This window comes from Oncorhynchus clarkii, unplaced genomic scaffold (assembly GCF_045791955.1).
Source record: "Oncorhynchus clarkii lewisi isolate Uvic-CL-2024 unplaced genomic scaffold, UVic_Ocla_1.0 unplaced_contig_7872_pilon_pilon, whole genome shotgun sequence".
Classification (NCBI taxonomy): domain Eukaryota; kingdom Metazoa; phylum Chordata; class Actinopteri; order Salmoniformes; family Salmonidae; genus Oncorhynchus; species Oncorhynchus clarkii.
In genome coordinates this window covers 26,164-45,638 of record NW_027258491.1, presented here as the reverse complement: position 1 = coordinate 45,638, position 19,475 = coordinate 26,164, and the positions used below count along the sequence as shown (strand labels likewise).

General features: G+C 45.8%; 1 protein-coding gene across 1 annotated transcript; it reads right to left on the bottom strand.

Moving 5' to 3' along the window:
- Positions 1–17,040: 17,040 nt before the first annotated feature.
- Positions 17,041–17,869, bottom strand: LOC139397106 (fin bud initiation factor-like). The gene has a single exon (XM_071143974.1). It carries the CDS (start codon positions 17,764–17,766, stop codon positions 17,137–17,139), a length of 630 nt encoding a protein of 209 aa, XP_071000075.1. The 5' UTR covers positions 17,767–17,869; the 3' UTR covers positions 17,041–17,136.
- Positions 17,870–19,475: the final 1,606 nt, after the last annotated feature.

Below are 19,475 nucleotides of genomic sequence, written 5' to 3'. Positions count from 1 at the left end.
ATACAGGGTTCCATTCCATAAGGGGTCCATTCCATATAGGGTTCCATTCAATACCATACAGGGTTCCATTCCATATAGGGTTCCATTCAATACCATACAGGGTCCCATTCCATATAGGGTTCCATTCAATACCATACAAGGTTCCATTCCATATAGGGTTCCATTCAATACCATACAAGGTTCCATTCCATATAGGGTTCCATTCCATATAGGGTTCCATTCCATATAGGGTTCCATTCAATACCATACAGGGTTCCATTCAATACCATACAGGGTTCCATTCCATATAGGGTTCCATTCCATATAGGGTTCCATTCAATATACAGGGTTCCATTCCATATAGGGTTCCATTCAATACCATACAGGGTTCCTTCCATATAGGGTTCCATTCAATACCATACAGGGTTCCATTCCATATAGGGTTCCATTCAATACCATACAGCGTTCCATTCCATATAGGGTTCCATTCAATACCATACAGAGTTCCATTCCATATAGGGTTCCATTCCATATAGGGTTCCATTCAATACCATACAGGGTTCCATTCCATATTGGGTTCCATTCAATACCATACAAGGTTCCATTCCATATAGGGTTCCATTCAATACCATACAGGGTTCCATTCCATATAGGGTTCCATTCAATACCATACATTCAATACCATACAGGGTTCCATTCCATATAGGGTTCCATTCCATATAGGGTTCCATTCAATACCTTATAGGGTTCCATTCCATATAGGGTTCCATTCAATACCATACAGGGTTCCATTCCATATAGGGTTCCATTCCATATAGGGTTCCATTCCATATAGGGTTCCATTCATTACCATACAGGGTTCCATTCCATATAGGGTTCCATTCAATACCATACAGGGTTCCATTCCATATAGGGTTCCATTCAATACCATACATTCAATACCATACAGGGTTCCATTCCATATAGGGTTCCATCCAATACCATACAGGGTTCCATTCCATATAGGGTTCCATTCCATATAGGGTTCCATTCCATATAGGGTTCCATTCCATATAGGGTTCCATTCCATATAGGGTTCCATTCAATACCATATAGGGTTCCATTCAATACCATATAGGGTTCCATTCCATATAGGGTTCCATTCCATATAGGGTTCCATTCAATACCATACAGGGTTCCATTCCATATAGGGTTCCATTCAATACCATACAGGGTTCCATTCCATATAGGGTTCCATTCAATACCATATAGGGTTCCATTCCATATAGGGTTCCATTCAATACCATACAGGGTTCCATTCCATATAGGATTCCATTCCATATAGGGTTCCATTCAATACCATACAGGGTTCCATTCCATATAGGGTTCCATTCCATATAGGGTTCCATTCCATTCCATACAAGGTTCCATTCCACATAGGGTTCCATTCCATATAGGGTTTCAGTCCATTCCATACAAGGTTCCATTCCATATAGGGTTCCATTCCATTCCATACAAGGTTCCATTCCATATAGGATTCCATTCCATTCAGGGTTCCATTCCATATAGGGTTCCATTCCATACAGGGTTCCATTCCATACAGGGTTCCATTCCATATAGGGTTCCATTCCATACAGGGTTCCATTCCATATAGGGTTCCATTCCATATAGTGTTCCATTCCATATAGGGTTCCATTCCATATAGGGTTCCATTCCATATAGGGTTCCATTCCATTCCATATAGGGTTCCATTCTAACTCTGTGAAAGGATAGAGTGATACCGGCTGAGGCCACATCAGAGTTAATGCTTACACAATCACATGGACAGAGGAGACAAGTCCTCTAGAACCTTTCTGTTGTTAACAACAGCATGTTTAGAACAGCGGTGGTTTGCATTGTGGCTCCCAATAAAATACAGGAGATTGGTGGCTGGCAGGCTGGCTTGCTGGCTTATAATGTGGCCACTTCTAAAGTCCGCCAGTGATGCATGGCCCTGTAACTTTGAAGCTCTTTTATGAGACTCCGTAGCCATGCCACCAGTGTATTACTGTTGCAAATATGCACTTTTGTATTCTGATTTATATACAATATACAAACAATAGTATACTATTTCCCTATAATGATTCCCATTGACAATAGACACGAAAGGAAAGTTCTGCTTAGCTCAGGGTAATAGGGTAATCACTTTCCCATAATGCTCCCATTAAATCAGTCAGACATCTAATATAAACACAGTTGGTCCTCTCATTTATTTTCTCTCTCTATACCCCTCTACCCCCCTTCTCTCTCTCTATCCCCCTCTACCCCCCCTCTCTCTCTCCCCTTCTAACCTCTCTCTCTCTCTCTCTCTCTCTCACTCTCTCTCTCTCTCTCTCTCTCTATCCCCCTCTCTCTCTATCCCCCTCTACCCCCTCTCTCTCACTCTATCCCCCTCTAACCTCTCTCTCTCTCGTCTCTCCCTCTCGATCCCCCTTCTCTTTCTCTACCCCCCTCTATCCCTCTCTCTCTATCCACTTCTACCCCCCGCCTCTCTCTCTCTACCCCCCTTAGCCCCCCTTTCTATCTCTCTCTCTGTCCCCCTCTACCCTCTCTCTCTGTCCCCCTCTACCCCCTCTCTCTCTCTATCCCCCTCTACCCTCTCTCTCTCTGTCCCCCTTTACCCCCTCTCTCTCTCTCTCTGTCCCCCCTCTGCTAAATACTTTCACTCAGCAAACCCTTCAACCTTTCCCAAAATGATTGCTTTACAATTCAGACATTCATGATCTAAATGACTAGACCGTAAACGGGGTGTAAAGTAACATGAAATGAAAAATACTACATTTATATTTTAGTCATTTAGCAGACGCTCTTATCCAGAGCGTCTGGATAATATATATATTTTTGACAACTTTTACTTTACTGCATTCCTCAAGAAAATACATTGACTTTTTACTCCGTAGATTTCCCTGACACCCAAAAGTACTCGTCACATTTGAAATGAAATCATCCGTACTACCTCTGATCTGGTGGACTTAGTGTTGGAGCCCCTGGCTATCCCTAAATTAATTAAATTACTTTTACTCAAGTATGACAATTAGGTATTTTAAAATACACCACTGGTGAATGATAACATCCCGTAAGCTGTCTCCCCGGTTCATTGGTCCTTTTCCCATCTCCAGAGTCCTGAGTTCCACTGCTGTCCGTCTTGTGTTACCCAGTATTCACCCTACCTTCCATGTGTCTAAGATTAGTCACAAGTAGGAAAATATACCACTGGTGAATGATAACATGCCAAATACAACAAACTCAGTCTGACTGGGCCTGTTTGAATCACGAGTAGGAAAGTACACCACTGGTAAATTGATAATGTCGCACCCTGATATGTTTCACCTGTCCTCGTTGTCGTCTCCACCCCCTCCAGGTGTCGCTTGTTTTCCCCAGTGTATTTATCCCTGTGTTTCCTGTCTCTCTGTACCAGTGTATTTATCCCTGTGTTTCCTGTCTCTCTGTACCAGTGTATTTATCCCTGTGTTTCCTGTCTCTCTGTACCAGTGTATTTATCCCTGTGTTTCCTGTCTCTCTGGGCCAGTGTATTTATCCCTGTGTTTCCTGTCTCTCTGGGCCAGTGTATTTATCCCTGTGTTTCCTGTCTCTCTGGGCCAGTGTATTTATCCCTGTGTTTCCTGTCTCTCTGGGCCAGTGTATTTATCCCTGTGTTTCCTGTCTCTCTGGGCCAGTGTATTTATCCCTGTGTTTCCTGTCTCTCTGTACCAGTGTATTTATCCCTGTGTTTCCTGTCTCTCTGTACCAGTGTATTTATCCCTGTGTTTCCTGTCTCTCTGTACCAGTGTATTTATCCCTGTGTTTCCTGTCTCTTGTACCAGTGTATTTATCCCTGTGTTTCCTGTCTCTCTGTACCAGTGTATTTATCCCTGTGTTTCCTGTGTCTCTGTACCAGTGTATTTATCCCTGTGTTTCCTGTCTCTCTGTACCAGTGTATTTATCCCTGTGTTTCCTGTCTCTCTGTACCAGTGTATTTATCCCTGTGTTTCCTGTCGCTCTGTGCCAGTGTATTTATCCCTGTGTTTCCTGTCGCTCTGTGCCAGTGTATTTATCCCTGTGTTTCCTGTCGCTCTGTGCCAGTGTATTTATCCCTGTGTTTCCTGTCTCTCTGGGCCAGTGTATTTATCCCTGTGTTTCCTGTCTCTCTGTGCCAGTGTATTTATCCCTGCGTTTCCTGTCTCTCTGTACCAGTGTATTTATCCCTGCGTTTCCTGTCTCTCTGGGCCAGTGTATTTATCCCTGTGTTTCCTGTCTCTCTGTACCAGTGTATTTATCCCTGTGTTTCCTGTCTCTCTGTACCAGTGCATGTATCCCTGTGTTTCCTGTCTCTCTGTACCAGTGTATTTATCCCTGTGTTTCCTGTGTCTCTCTACCAGTGTATTTATCCCTGTGTTTCCTGTCGCTCTGTGCCAGTGTATTTATCCCTGTGATTCCTGTCGCTCTGTACCAGTGTATTTATCCCTGTGTTTCCTGTCGCTCTGTACCAGTGTATTTATCCCTGTGTTTCCTGTCTCTCTGTGCCAGTGTATTTATCCCTGTGTTTCCTGTCTCTCTGTGCCAGTGTATTTATCCCTGTGTTTCCTGTCGCTCTGTACCAGTGTATTTATCCCTGTGTTTCCTGTCGCTCTGTACCAGTGTATTTATCCCTGTGTTTCCTGTCGCTCTGTACCAGTGTATTTATCCCTGTGTTTCCTGTCTCTCTGTACCAGTGTATTTATCCCTGTGTTTCCTGTCGCTCTGTGCCAGTTCGTCTTGTATGTTTCCAAGTAAACCAGCAGTTTTCCCCGTACTCCTGCCTTTGCTATTCGCTTTTTCCTAATCCTTCCGGTTTTGACCCTGGCCTGTTTCTGGACTCTGTACCCGCCTGACCACGAGCCTTTCTGCCACTCTGTACCTCCTGGACTCTGATCTGGATTGGACCTTTTTTGCCTTTCCACGACCATTCTCTTGCCTTCTCCCTTTTTGGATCAATAAACATTGTAAGACTCCAACCATCTGCCTCCTGTGTCTGCATCTGGGTCTCGCCTTGTGCCCTTATAGTAGAAACTGGCCATGACAGACCCAGACCAGCTCCGCCACCTTGTCTCCCTGCAGGGAGCCGACATGAGGAGTTGGTACAGGACCTTCTGGAAGGGCTCAGGTCCTTGACGGAACGCCACGAGTTACAGGCTATTATGGAGCAAATCAGGGAGTTAGCTCAGAGACTGTCTGCCACCTCTGGAAAAACACCAATCACCCAGTAATTTTTTCCCTCTCTGTGGTGAGTTTGTACAGCCTACCACGGCTCCTATCCCGGCTCCCCGAGAACCCCGCTTACCTCTTCCGGAGTGATATTCGGGGAATCCTGGTGCTTGCCGGGGATTTCTTTCTCAGTGCTCACTTATTTTAAAGCTCCGCCTTATCTCAGCTCACTGGTCACCATAACAACACCCACCCGTAGCACGCGCTCTAGCAGGTATATCTCCCTGGTCATCCCCAAAGCCAACAGCTACTTTGGCCGCCTTTCCTTCCAGTTCTCTGCTGCCAATGACTGGAACGATTTGCAAAAGTCGCTGAAGTTGGAGACTTATACAGTCGAAGTCGGAAGTTTACATACACTTAGGTTGGAGCCATTAAAACTTGTTTTTCAACTACTCCACAAATTTCTTGTTAACAAACTATAGTTTTGGCAAGTCGGTTAGGACATCTACTTTGAGCATGACACAAGTAATTTTTCCAACAATTGTTTACAGATTATTTCACTTATAATTCACTGTATCACAATTCCAGGAGGGTCAGAAGTTTACATACACTAAGTTGACTGTGCCTTTAAACAGCTTGGAAAATTCCATAAAATGATATCATGGATTTAGAAGCCTCTGATAGGCTAATTGACATTATTTAAATCAATTGGAGGTGTACCTGTGGATGTATTTCAAGGCCTACCTTCAAACTCAGTGCCTCTTTGCTCTTTGATGAAAGAAATAAAAGCTGAAATAAATCATTCTCTCTACTGTTATTCTGACATTTCACATTCTTCAAATAAAGTGGTGATCATAACTGACGTAAGACAGGGAATTTTTACTAGGATTAAATATCAGGAATTGTCAAAAACTGAGTTTAAATGTATTTGGCTAAGGTGTATGTAAACTTACGACTTTAAGTATCAGCTATCTGAGCAGCTCAGTGATCGCTGCAGCTGTACACAGCCCATCTGTAAATAGCCCACCCAATCTACCTACCTCATCCCCATATTGTTTTTATTGACTTTTTCTGCTCTTTTGCACACCAGTATTTCTGCTTGCCCATCATCATCTGCACATTATCACTCCAGTGTTAATGCTAAACTGTAATTACATCGCTACTATGGCCTATTTATTGCCTTACCTCCTTAATCCATTTGCACACACTGTATATAGATGTTTCTATTGTTGTACTTTTGTTTATCCCATGTGTAACTCTGCATTGTTGTTTTTTGTCGCACTGCTTTGCTTGATCTTGCCAGGTCGCAGTTGTAAATGAGAACTTGTTCTCAACTGGCCTTCCTGTTTAAGTAAAGGTGAAATAAAAAATGAAAAAATATTTTTTGAGCTACAGCCATCTTCGTTTCCTTCAGACCGATCGAAGATAGCGTATATCATTACGCTAATGTCGGGAAGGGCGCTTTCCTGGGCTACGACAGTTTGGGAGCAACAATCTGCCATTTGTGGTCATCTGGAGGAATTTATGGCAGAGGCCAGAAAGGTATTGGAGTCTCCGGTATCTGGGAGAAAGGCAGCCAGTTAACTGCTTGTCTTAGGTCAAAACTCCCGTAGTGTGGCAGACTACGTGGTTGAATTTCGCACCGAGAGTGCCTGGAATCTGGAGTCTCTTTTCTGCACGGATTATCTGAGGATGTAAAGGTGGACCTCAACTCCCTTATCGCCCATCAAAATCAATGGACGCCTAAGGAAGGAGTGAGAGGAGGTCTGGCCTCGGGCACACTCGTGCACACGCTATGGCTCGTTCACCTTCATGGGAATCCGGAAGTTTCCGAAAGCAGCTTTTCCGAGAGGATTTGAAGCCACCTGAGCCCTCTCGTGAATCTACGATGGGTGAGTTGGATACTCCTGAGCCTATGCAGTTGGGAAGAGCTAGGTTGTCAATTTGGGAGTGCTCACGAAGGATGAACAGTAACTGTCGTTTGTACTGTGGAAGGGCAGGACATTTCATAGCTACCTGTCCTATTAGGAAACCCTTCTCTCTCGTGGGTACCAGCGCTATGGTGAATCAGACTGGGAGTTCCCTGATTCCCATCACCCGCACACTCTTTTTGTGCTTGGATTGGTCTCCCCACAGCGCAAGTCTCTCCGAGTGCTCATTGACTCTGGGGCTGATGAATGTCTTATGGATGCCACGATAGCTTCGGAGCTTAGTATTCCCACTCAGCCTCGCTCTGTGCCCATGGACGCTGGGGCACTGGACGGCCGCTCTATAGGGGAAGTCAACCATAGTACTGTGCCCGTTCAATTACGGGTTTCTGGTAACCACAATGAGACAATACAGTTCCTCCTCATTGCATCTCCCCATGTTCCGGTTGTGTTGGGATTTTCCTGGCTACAAAAATACAATCCTGTGATTGACTGGACCACAAGCTCCATCCTGGGTTGGAGTCCTTTTTGCCCACTGCCTTCAAGCAGCACAGCCTTCCTCAAGTCGTCTTTCTCAGGATGTGAGCAAGACTGTGGATGTCTCTGCCTTTCCCACTGAGTACCATGACCTCCTGGGTGTCTTCAGTAAGGCACGTGCTACTTCCCTTCCACCGCACCGTCCTTATGACTGTGCCATTGATCTCTTACTCCGTACCTCTCCTCTCCTCTCCGTTTGAACCTCTCCAGGGGGCCACCATATTTTCCAAGTTGGACCTTTGAAATCCTCGGAAACCACCTGGTTCGGATGCACGAGGGGGATGAGTGGAAGACAGCCTTTAACACAGCCAGTGGACATTATGAGTACCAGGTCAAGCCATTTGGACTCACCAACGCCCCCGCTGTTTTCCTGGCTTTGGTCAATGATGTACTTCAGGACATGTTAAACCAGTTTGTGTTCGTGTACCTTGACGACATCCTGTTTTTTTTCCCGATCTGCACAAGACTATCTTCTTCATGTCAGACAGGTCCTTCAGCGCCTCCTGTTCCTGAAAGCTGAGAAGTGTGAGTTTTCACCGCTCTACCATCACCTTTCTGGGATATGTCATTGCTGAGGGCAATGTTCAGATGGATCCTGGAAAGGTGAAAGCAGTGGTGGATTGGCCTCAACCAATGTCCAGGGTGCAGTTGCAACGATGTCTTGGTTTTGCAAACTCCTACCGCCGTTTCATCCGGGTCTACAGTGCCCCCCTCTCGGTGTAACAGTATGACTTTAGACCGTCCCCTCGCCCGTACCCGGGCGCGAACCAGGGACCCTCTGCACACATCATCAACAGTCACCCACGAAGCATTGTTACCCATCGCTCCACAAAAGCCGCGGCCCTTGCAGAGCAACTACTACTTCAAGGTCTCAGAGCAAGTGACGTCACCGATTGAAACGCTATTTAGCGTTAGTTAGCTTAGTTAGCACCACCGCTAACTACTCACCTCTCCCAAGGATTGAAACGCTATTTAGCGCGCACCGCTAACTAAGCTAGCCGTTTCACATCCGTTACACTGGCACTCACCTCTCCCAAGGTACCGTTCAAGTGGTCTCCAGCTGTCGACAAAGCCTTTGTGGACCTGAAGCGTTGGTTCACAACAGCACCCATCCTCGCGTCAATTTGTGGTGGAAGGGGATGCTTCGGATGTTGGAGTGGGGGCCATCCTGTCCCATCATCTCAATCCTGCCGAGAGGAACTACGATGTTGGACTGGGGGCCATCCTGTCCCATCATCTCAATCCTGCCGAGAGGAACTACGATGTTGGAGTGGGGGCCATCCTGTCCCATCATCTCAATCCTGCCGAGAGGAACTATGATGTTGGCAACCGAGAACTCCTGGCGGTGAAGATGGCGTTGGAAGAGTGTAGGCAAATCAAATCAAATCAAATGTATTTATATAGCCCTTCTTACATCAGCTGATATATCCAAGTGCTGTACAGACACCCAGCATAAAACCCCAAACAGCAAGCAATGCAGGTGTAGAAGCACGGTGGCTAGGAAAAACTCCCTAGAAAGGCCAAAACCTAGGAAGAAACCTAGAGAGGAACCAGGCTATGAGGGGTTGCCAGTCCTCTTCTGGCTGGTGCCGGGTGGAGATTATAACAGAACATGGCCAAGATGTTCAAATGTTCATAAATGACCAGCATGGTCAAATAATAGTAATCACAGTGAACAGGTCAGGGTTCCATAGCCGCAGGCAGAACAGTTGAAACTGGAGCAGCAGCACGGCCAGGTGGACTGGGGACAACAAGGAGTCATCATGCCAGGTAGTCCTGAGGCATGGTCCTAGGGCTCAGGTCCTCCGAGAGAGAAAAAGAAAGAGAGAGAGAATTAGAGAGAGCATACTTAAATTCACACAGGACACTGAATAAGACAGGAGAAATACTCCAGATATACCAGACTGACCCTAGCCCACCGACACATAAACTACTGCAGCATAAATACTGGAGGCTGAGACAGGAGGGGTCAGGAGACACTGTGGCCCCATCCGATGATACCCCCGGACAGGGCGAAACAGGCAGGATATAACCACACCCACTTTGCCAAAGCACAGCCCCCACACCAGTATAGGGATATCTTCAACCACCAACTTACCATCCTAAGACAAGGCCGAGTATAGCCCACAAAGATCACCGCCACGGCACAACCCAAGGGGGGACGCCAACCCGGACAGGAAGCCCACGTTAGTGACTCAACCCACTCATCGACGGCATGGAAGAGCACCAGTAAGCCAGTGACTCAGCCCATGTAATAGGGTTAGAGGCAGAGAATCCCAGTGGAGAGAGGGGAACCGGCCAGGCAGAGACAGCAAGGGCGGTTCGTTGCTCCAGTGCCTTTCCGTTCACCTTCACACTCCTGGGCCAGACTACACTCAATCATAGGACCTACTGAAGAGACGAGTCTTCAATAAAGACTTAAAGGTTGAGACTGAGTTTGCGTCTCTCACATGGGTAGGCAGACCATTCAATAAAAATTGAGCTCTATAGGAGAAAGCCCTGCCTCCAGCTGTTTGCTTAGAAATTCTAGGGACAATTAGGAGGCCTCCGTCTTGTGACCGTAGCGTACGTGTAGGTATGTACGGCAGGACCAAATCGGAAAGATAGGTAGGAGGAAGCCCATGTAATGCTTTGTAGGTTAGCAGTAAAACCTTGACATCAGCCCTTGCCTTGACAGGAAGCCAGTGTAGGGAGGCTAGCACTGGAATAATATGATAATAAAAAATTGGTTCTAGTCAGGATTCTAGCAGCCGTATTTAGCACTAACTGAAGTTTATTTAGTGCTTTATCAGGGTAGCCGGAAAGTAGAGCATTGCAGTAAGGCACTGGCTGGAAGGAGCAGAACAGCCATTCCTGGTCTGGAGCGACCATAAAAACCTGGAATATCTCTGTACAGCCAAGGGCCTCAACTCCGGGCCTGCCTGGAGTTGAGGCTCCTAACTGCTAACTCCTGACACCCTCTCCCACCTATCCAGTTTCTCTGCCACACCCTTGACCTCTGAAACCATTCTCCCTACCTCATGCCTTGCTGTCACTGTGGATTGGGGTATTGAGAACCTGGTCCGCGAGGCAAAACGCTCCCAGCCTGGACCTGAAGGGGGCCCGGCTAACCGGCTGTTTGTCCCTAATCCAGTCCAGTCCCGGGTCCTGGAATGGGCTCATTGCTCCAGGCTGACCTGTCATCCAGGGTCCCGTCGTACACTAGCCTTCCTTTGACAACGTTTCTGGTGGCCCACCATGGTTCCTGATGTCTCTGCCTTTGTCACCACATGCAGTGTGTGCTCTGAACAAGACTCCACGGCAAGCTCCTTCTGGCCTCCTTCAGCCACTACCGGTCCCTCATCGTTCCTGGTCTCATATCTCTTGACTTTGTCATTGGGCTCCCTCCGTCTGATGGCAACACTGTCATTCTGACGGTAGTCGACCGGTTCTCCAAGGCCGCCCATTTCATCCCTCTCCCCAAACTACCTTCTGTCAAGGAGACGGCCCAGCAGCAGATCTTCTGGATCCATGGACTCCCGGTAGACATGGTCTCCGATCGGGATTCTCGTCTCAGTTCTGGAAGGCATTCTGCACCCTTATTGGGTCGTCGGCCAGCCTATCGGGGGGGTATGGCTTTCCACTCAGGATCTGCCCCTTCGGGTAGAGTCCCGTAAGCTGTCTCCCCGGTTCATTGGTCCTTTTCCCATCTCCAGAGTCCTGAGTTCCACTGCTGTCCGTCTTGTGTTACCCAATACCCTCCGTATTCACCCTACCTTCCATGTGTCTAAGATTAGTCACAAGTAGGAAAATACACCACTGGTGAATGATAAAATGCCAAATACAACAAACTCAGTCTGACTGGGCCTGTTTGAATCACGAGTAGGAAAGTACACCACTGTGCATTATTTGTTTGCATTTCAGACATGGAGAAATCTCTCTTAAAACAGATTCCATCATACAACTGATAGCATGAGGGAAAAAATAAGTATTTTTCTAAAAGATTCAGCCAATTGTGGCTTAGAACATCCAACCACAGCATCTTTGTAGATTCTAAGCCTTCCAAAAAAAGTGAAAATTACAGCAACACCCACAGACCACTGTCTTTGGTTTCTCAAAGGCAGGAAGCATGGAGCCCCAGTTCTTTGGCAGGGCTGGGTGAGGGGAGTGGAGCGGAGTGGTGCAGCTGTGCAGAGTGTGTTTGAGTGTTTTAAGAAGAGGGGAGATTGGGGCCGAAGGGGGAGGCTGGGGCCGAAGGGGGAGGCTGGTGCCATGAGGTAGAGGCTGGGACCGTGAGTTGGAGGCTGGGACCGTGAAGTGGAGTCTGGGACCGTGAGGGGGAGGATGGGACAGTGAGGGGGAGGCTGGGACCGTGAGGGGGAGGCTGGGACCGTGAGGTGGAGGCTGGGACCGTGAGGTGGAGGCTGGGACCGTGAGGTGGAGGCTGGGACCGTGAGGGGGAGGCTGGGACCGTGAGGGGGAGGCTGGAGCTGTGAGGTGGAGGCTGGGACCGTGAGGTGGAGGCTGGGATCGTGAGGGGGAGGCTGGGACCGTGAAGTGGAGGCTGGGACCGTGAGGGGGAGGCTGGGACCGTGAGGGGGAGGCTGGGACCGTGAGGGGGAGGCTGGGGCCTTGAAGTGGAGGCTGGGGCTGGGAGGGGGAGGCTGGGGCTGGGAGGGGGAGGCTGGGGCTGGGAGGCTGGGGCTGGGAGGCTGGGACCGTGAGGTGGAGGCTGGGACCGTGAGGTGGAGGCTGGGACCGTGAGGTGGAGGCTGGGGCCAGGAGAGGAGGCTGGGGCCGTGAAGTGGAGGCTGGAGCCGTGAGGTGGAGGCTGGGGCTGTGAGGAGGAGGCTATAGCCGTGAGGTGGAGGCTGGGGCCGGGGGGGAAGAGGGAAGCCTGACAGAATAAATCACAACCAGTCCCTCCCAGTCACCCCTCCACACCCGTCGCCCCTTCCACCCCTCTGACCCATGGCAGCCCGTCTGACTCTCTCTCTCTCTCTCTCCAATCTTTCCCAGCCTCCCTGCCTCCATCCTTCCCTCCCTGGGGATAATGGATAATCTCTTTAAAATACGGTCACGCTTAGCAGCTGCTTTGTGGTTGTTCCTGTGGTCAGGAGGAATGAGGCCAGATTCAGTAGTAGAGAGTTTCCACTTGAGCCACTTCTATCCTCCAGAGAACAGAATGTGAAAGCCTGTATTATCAGCATACAATATGTTTATTCCCAAGAATCCCTGCAACAGTTTAAATTGTATCTGTCTTTGTCACTAGTACTCCATCAGTGTCCATCAGCAGTCCATCAGTGTCCATCAATCAGCACTCAATCAGTCTGAGCACGGGGGGGAATAACCCCCATCCAAAAATGTTAACTTTCTTCTCATGCTTTCTAGAGCCTAATAGGAGACAATGCTTTCTGTACCTGTCAATTTAACAGCCTAACGTTCCACACGACAATTATACTATAGCCTACACACATATCATTAACAGGGCACTATAACTCATAGATGATATGTATTTATTGACCACAATCACTGGGCAATGTGGGCAATAAAAACATCTGATACATAACAACTACATGCGTCATGTTTCCTATGGATTATGACAGCAGAAATGTAAGTCTTTGATGGAGAATGAAGAGACATAAAAAAAACAATCCATACAGATAAGAGATTCCTGTGACAGACTAGACGCCATTGAATGTTCAGTTGAAAGTGACAACGTCAATCTCTCTGCATGGTCCCTCACTCTTTTACTATTACATCACTATTTAACATTCCCGTAAGAGGCTAAGAAAACAGGAAAGGCAGGGTAGGGCCACTTTCCGTGGTAGAGGGGAGAACAGTCAACATTCAAAGCAGGGTAGGGCCACTTTCCGTGGTAGAGGGGAGAACAGCCAACATACTCAATAATCTAAAGCTTAATTGTCCATTTAGGGTCTAATTGATCTCAGAAGACATAACCAAATGGTGTTAGATCTACCAGTCTGTCCTGATAGAAATAACCAGGGTGGTAGGTCAAGCAGAAATTAGTTCTTGACTTCCATGAAAACAGGATTTATCAGGAACACAATATAGTATAGCAGTATAGCATACCAGCAGTATAGTATACTGATAGCATACCAGCAGTATAGTATACCAATAGCATACCAGCAGTATAGCATACCAATAGCATACCAGCAGTGTAGCATACCAGCAGTATAGTATACGATAGCATACCAGCAGTATAGCATACCAGCAGTATTGTGTACTATAGTATACCAGCAGTATAGCATACCAGCAGTATAGTATACCAATAGCATACCAGCAGTATAACATACCAGCAGTATTGTGTACTATAGCATACCAGCAGTATAGCATACCAGCAGTATAGTATACCAATAGCATACCAGCAGTATAGCATACCAGCAGTATAGTATACAATAGCATACCAGCAGTATAGCATACCAGCAGTATAGCATACCAATAGCATACCAGCAGTATAGTATACCAGCAGTATAGCATACCAATAGCCTACCAGCAGTATAGTATACCAGAAGTATAGTAAACAATAGCATACCAGCAGTATGGTTTACCAATAGCATACCAGCAGTATAGCATACCAGCAGTATTGTGTACTATAGCATACCAGCAGTATAGCATACCAGCAGTATAGTATACCAGCAGTATAGCATACCAATAGCATACCAGCAGTGTAGCATACCAGCAGTATAGTATACCAATAGCATACCAGCAGTATAACATACCAGCAGTATTGTGTACTATAGCATACCAGCAGTATAGCATACCAGCAGTATAGTATACCAATAGCATACCAGCAGTATAGCATACCAGCAGTATAGTATACAATAGCATACCAGCAGTATAGCATACCAGCAGTATAGCATACCAATAGCATACCAGCAGTATAGTATACCAGCAGTATAGCATACCAATAGCCTACCAGCAGTATAGTATACCAGAAGTATAGTAAACAATAGCATACCAGCAGTATGGTTTACCAATAGCATACCAGCAGTATAGCATACCAGCAGTATTGTGTACTATAGCATACCAGCAGTATAGCATACCAGCAGTATAGTATACCAGCAGTATAGTATACCAATAGCATACCAGCAGTATAGTATACCAGAAGTATAGTAAACAATAGCATACCAGCAGTATAGTATACAATAGCATACCAGCAGTATAGTATACAATAGCATACCAGCAGTATAGTATACCAATAGCATACCAGCAGTATAGCATACCAGCAGTATTGTGTACTATAGCATACCAGCAGTATAGCATACCAGCAGTATAGTATACCAATAGCATACCAGCAGTATAGTATACCAATAGCATACCAGCAGTATAGCATACCAGCAGTATAGTATACAATAGCATACCAGCAGTATAGCATACCAGCAGTATAGCATACCAATAGCATACCAGCAGTATAGTATACCAGCAGAATAGTATACCAATAACATACCAGCAGTATAGTATACCAGAAGTATAGTAAACAATAGCATACCAGCAGTATAGTATACAATAGCATACCAGCAGTATAGCATACCAGCATTATAGCATACCAATAGCATACCAGCAGTATAGCTTACCAATAGCATACCAGCAGTATGGCATACCAGCAGTATAGCATACCAATAGCATACCAGCAGTATAGCATACCAATAGCATACCAGCAGTATAGCATACCAATAGCATACCAGCAGTATAGCATACCAATAACATACCAGCAGTATAGTATACCAGCAGTATAGCATACCAATAGCATACCAGCAGTATAGTATACCAATAGCATACCAGCAGTATAGTATACCAGCAGTATAGTATACCAATAGCATACCAGCAGTATAGCATACCAATAGCATACCAGCAGTATAGTATACCAGCAGTATAGCAGCAGTATAGTATACCGATAGCATACCAGCAGTATAGCATACCAGCAGTATAGCATACCAATAGCATACCAGCAGTATAGTATACCAATAGCATACCAGCAGTATAGCATACCAGCAGTATAGCATACCAATAGCATACCAGCAGTATAGTATACCAGCAGTATAGCATACCAACAGCATACCAGCAGTATAGCATACCAGCAGTATAGCATACCAATAGCATACCAGCAGTATAGCATACCAATAACATACCAGCAGTATAGTATACCAGCAGTATAGCATAGCAGCAGTATAGCATACCAATAACATACCAGCAGTATAGCATACCAGCAGTATAGCATAGCAGCAGTATAGCATAGCAGCAGGCCACTGGGAACACCTCAGACCACCACCAGCTACACAGAAAAACAACTATCACACAAAGAGCTCTTTGATTTGCCCTTCTTTTAGACTCCTTGATCGCACGGAGATACATTTAAAGGCCATACTACAAAAATGGTCAACTGTCATTTGGATGAAGTAATTTTCAAGCAAGCCGCCTATACAGTAAACCGTCTCACAACACCGTTTTCCTCATGGCATGCCAGTCAGAGCACAGGTGAGATTAATGGTTAGGTTTTTATTAATAAATGCGCAGTAACATTACATTTTTTTTTTTTTAAGCCTGGGATTCAAACTGATGTTGTCTGTTTCATGATTAAAGTAGAATCAATGGTAAGACTCCGGGATAACGTAAGGAAGGGTATAAAACATAGACCTCATTATACAGTAAGGCTGAATAGCTAAATTAGAACACAGACAGCCAAGCCATACATAATTTAGGATCACTAAGCACAGCATAGCCCAGGCATAATTTAGGATCATTAAGCACAGCATAGCCCATGCATAATTTAGGATCACTAAGCACAGCATAGCCCAGGCATAATTTAGGATCACTAAGCACAGCATAGCCCAGGCATAATTTAGGATCATTAAGCACAGCATAGCCCAGGCATAATTTAGCTAAGGATCACTTTTCATCTCTCCCCTGAGCTCTCCTCTCTTTTCCCCATCTGTCCTCTCTTACTGAGGAATGTAGCGATGTTTTCCTTAGAAGTATTTCCAAATAACACCATTACAAGTTAGGAAGAAAGACACGGGTCACAGACAATTAGGAAAGTAAATAGAGAGAGAGAGAGAGAGAGAGAGAGATAGAGTTGGAGTAGAGAGATAGAGAGAGAGAGTTTCAGTAGAGGGAGAGAGAGAGAGAGAGAGAGAGAGAGAGAGAGAGAGAGAGAGAGAGAGAGAGAGAGAGAGAGAGAGAGAGAGAGAGAGAGAGAGAGTTGGAGTAGAGAGAGAGAAAAAAATAGAGCGAGATAAGAGACTAGGAACAGAGTAACCTTTCAATCTCAATGAACTTTCCAGGTGTTTATTGGGCTAAAGAGTCATAGTCTTATGACACACACACACACACACACACACACACACACACACACACACACACACACACACACACACACACACACACACACACACACACACACACACACACACACACACACACACACTCTGAGTAACATATATTCCTTTACATAGATAATAACAAATTACAATTGTTTTTAACATTTATACTATACATTGAGATAATCTGCCTTGAGGCGACTCAACCTTGAGCCTTGACTGCGAACAATGAGAGACAACAGTTCATGTTTATCTCTGAGTCCCAATGAAATGTCCGTTGTCTCCCTGAGTGCGTCCTTAACTTCATAGATAGGCTTCAGAACATAGTCATTGAGCTGGTTCTCCCCTCTCAGATCGTTGTCTTGACTCTGTTTAAACTTGACCTCCAACTCCAGGAGAGATTTCTCCACGCTTGTAAAAGCCTCAGAGATCTGAGTGATCTCCCCAGTGAGAAACTTCTCATAGCTATCTTCTCCGTCCAGGTCGTGTGAAATACTCATGCCGATGCTTTCCAACAACCTTGCGGCGTCTTCAATTTGGTGCTTCACGATGATAAAGTCTTCACGTACCACTGAATCGCTGTCTTCATCGTGATGGACACCACACGCACGTCGGTCTGCGAATTTAAAAAGCATTTGACATTGCTCGGGGTCATCATTATCCTCATAATCTCCGTCCGGTACGAAGAAGTGATGAAAAGTCCCGTTGGACATTTCCGGTTTTAACGGTCCGGTATAAACTGCCCAGTAAAGCGTCAAAGAAGACATTAAAAGTAGCAGCACCAGTGGAATAGAAGCCATTATATCCAATTTTTATTTAATTTCAGCACGGTCACGGTTTAGTTTGACGCCGTCCTCTGAGAGGCGCAAAACATGTGTAGCCTATTGACCGACTGCGCATTGAGCGCACCAACCCACCGCACCGTGGCGCGCAGCCCCTGCCCACTGCATTCCGACTCAAGTTACAGTTCTCCCGTCACTAATAAAAGACACAGACAGTCATAACCAGACCCCAGACAATCGTCCCACAAATATTTTAAATGGACATAGCCAGCGTATACATTATTATTGTAAATTGATGAAGACAAAGAGGTGCAGAAAAAAAGTAGGCAGAAGAAAGGTGTTTTATGGCAAGGATCAAATTAATTTTATAAACTGGGTGATCAGAGCCCTGAATGCTGATTGGCTGGGTGATTCGGGCCCTGAATGCTGATTGGCTGGGTGATTTGAGCCCTGAATGCTGATTGGCTGACAGCCGTGGTATATCAGACCATATACCCACCGGCATGACAAAACATGTATTTTTACTGCTCTAATTACCTTGATAACCAGTTTATAATAGCAATAAGGCACCTCAGGGGGTTTGTGATCTATGGCCAATATACCATGGCTAAGGACTGTGTCCAGGCATTGTGTCGTGCCTAAGAACAGCCCTTAGTTGTGGTATATTAGCCATTTAGCACACCCCCTCGTGCCTTATTGCTTAAATATAGTATTAGGCTATGGTTGCACCAGTAGACTTTGGTTGAAGCTCAATGTTAAATTCATATCTCCCTACCATCATATCCAGTGGTGATTTTAGCATGGAAATCTTGGTGGGGCAAACACAAAATTATTTTAGATGCATGCCAGCAAAGCCACTACACAACACAACCCTGAACAATACATCAATTGCACTATAACGGTGACATACGGTGCCCACAAACTGTTAGGGCCGACATAAAGCTGTCCCAACAGCAGAGCTTTGTTTTCAGCACCATGGAGTGAATCCTTACCACCGCTACACCTGGCTATCAGCGGAGCCTTATCTGGCAGTGAAACAGTTCATTCAGCTTCATTTACTACCTTTAAAAAAAACATAGCTGATATGGCTTGACTTGCATACCAGAAGTATAGCATAAGTTTGTAGGGGCAACAGTTTTGAGCTAACTCACGTGAGCTGGACGTGATCTAACTGTAGCTAGCTCACGTCCAAATGCTAGTCTAACATTTTCCCACAAAACATACTGTAGCTAGCTAGCTACATCAGTTCAAAACCAACCCCAAACGTGTCACGCTGCTACACTACAATGCATGTAATGAGCTTTTGCAACACTAGCAAGCTAGCTTCTCCATAGTCGAAGCTACGGTACAGCAAAGATTTTATATAACTAACCCTCATTATTCTATCTGTCGGTAAGACAAAGATTTTTTATAACTAACCCAAGATAGACCAGAGCCTGTCGTTACCAACGGGAGCAAATGAATCATAGTGGGCAGAACAAGCAAGCAGGTGGGCAGAGTAAAGCACGAGCTAGTGAGATCCTATTGGCGTGTTCTAGCATTTATTTGCATATGTTAATTAGGGAACGCCCACTCTTTGAAGTGGGCGTGTGCAATAACTCAATTCTCCCTTGCACTCCTTCTAAACAACGCAGTTCGGAGAAACTTTGACAACGGGTAAAGTCTACAAAACGTAATCAAATCAAATCAAAATCAAATCAAATTTATTTATATAGCCCTTCGTACAT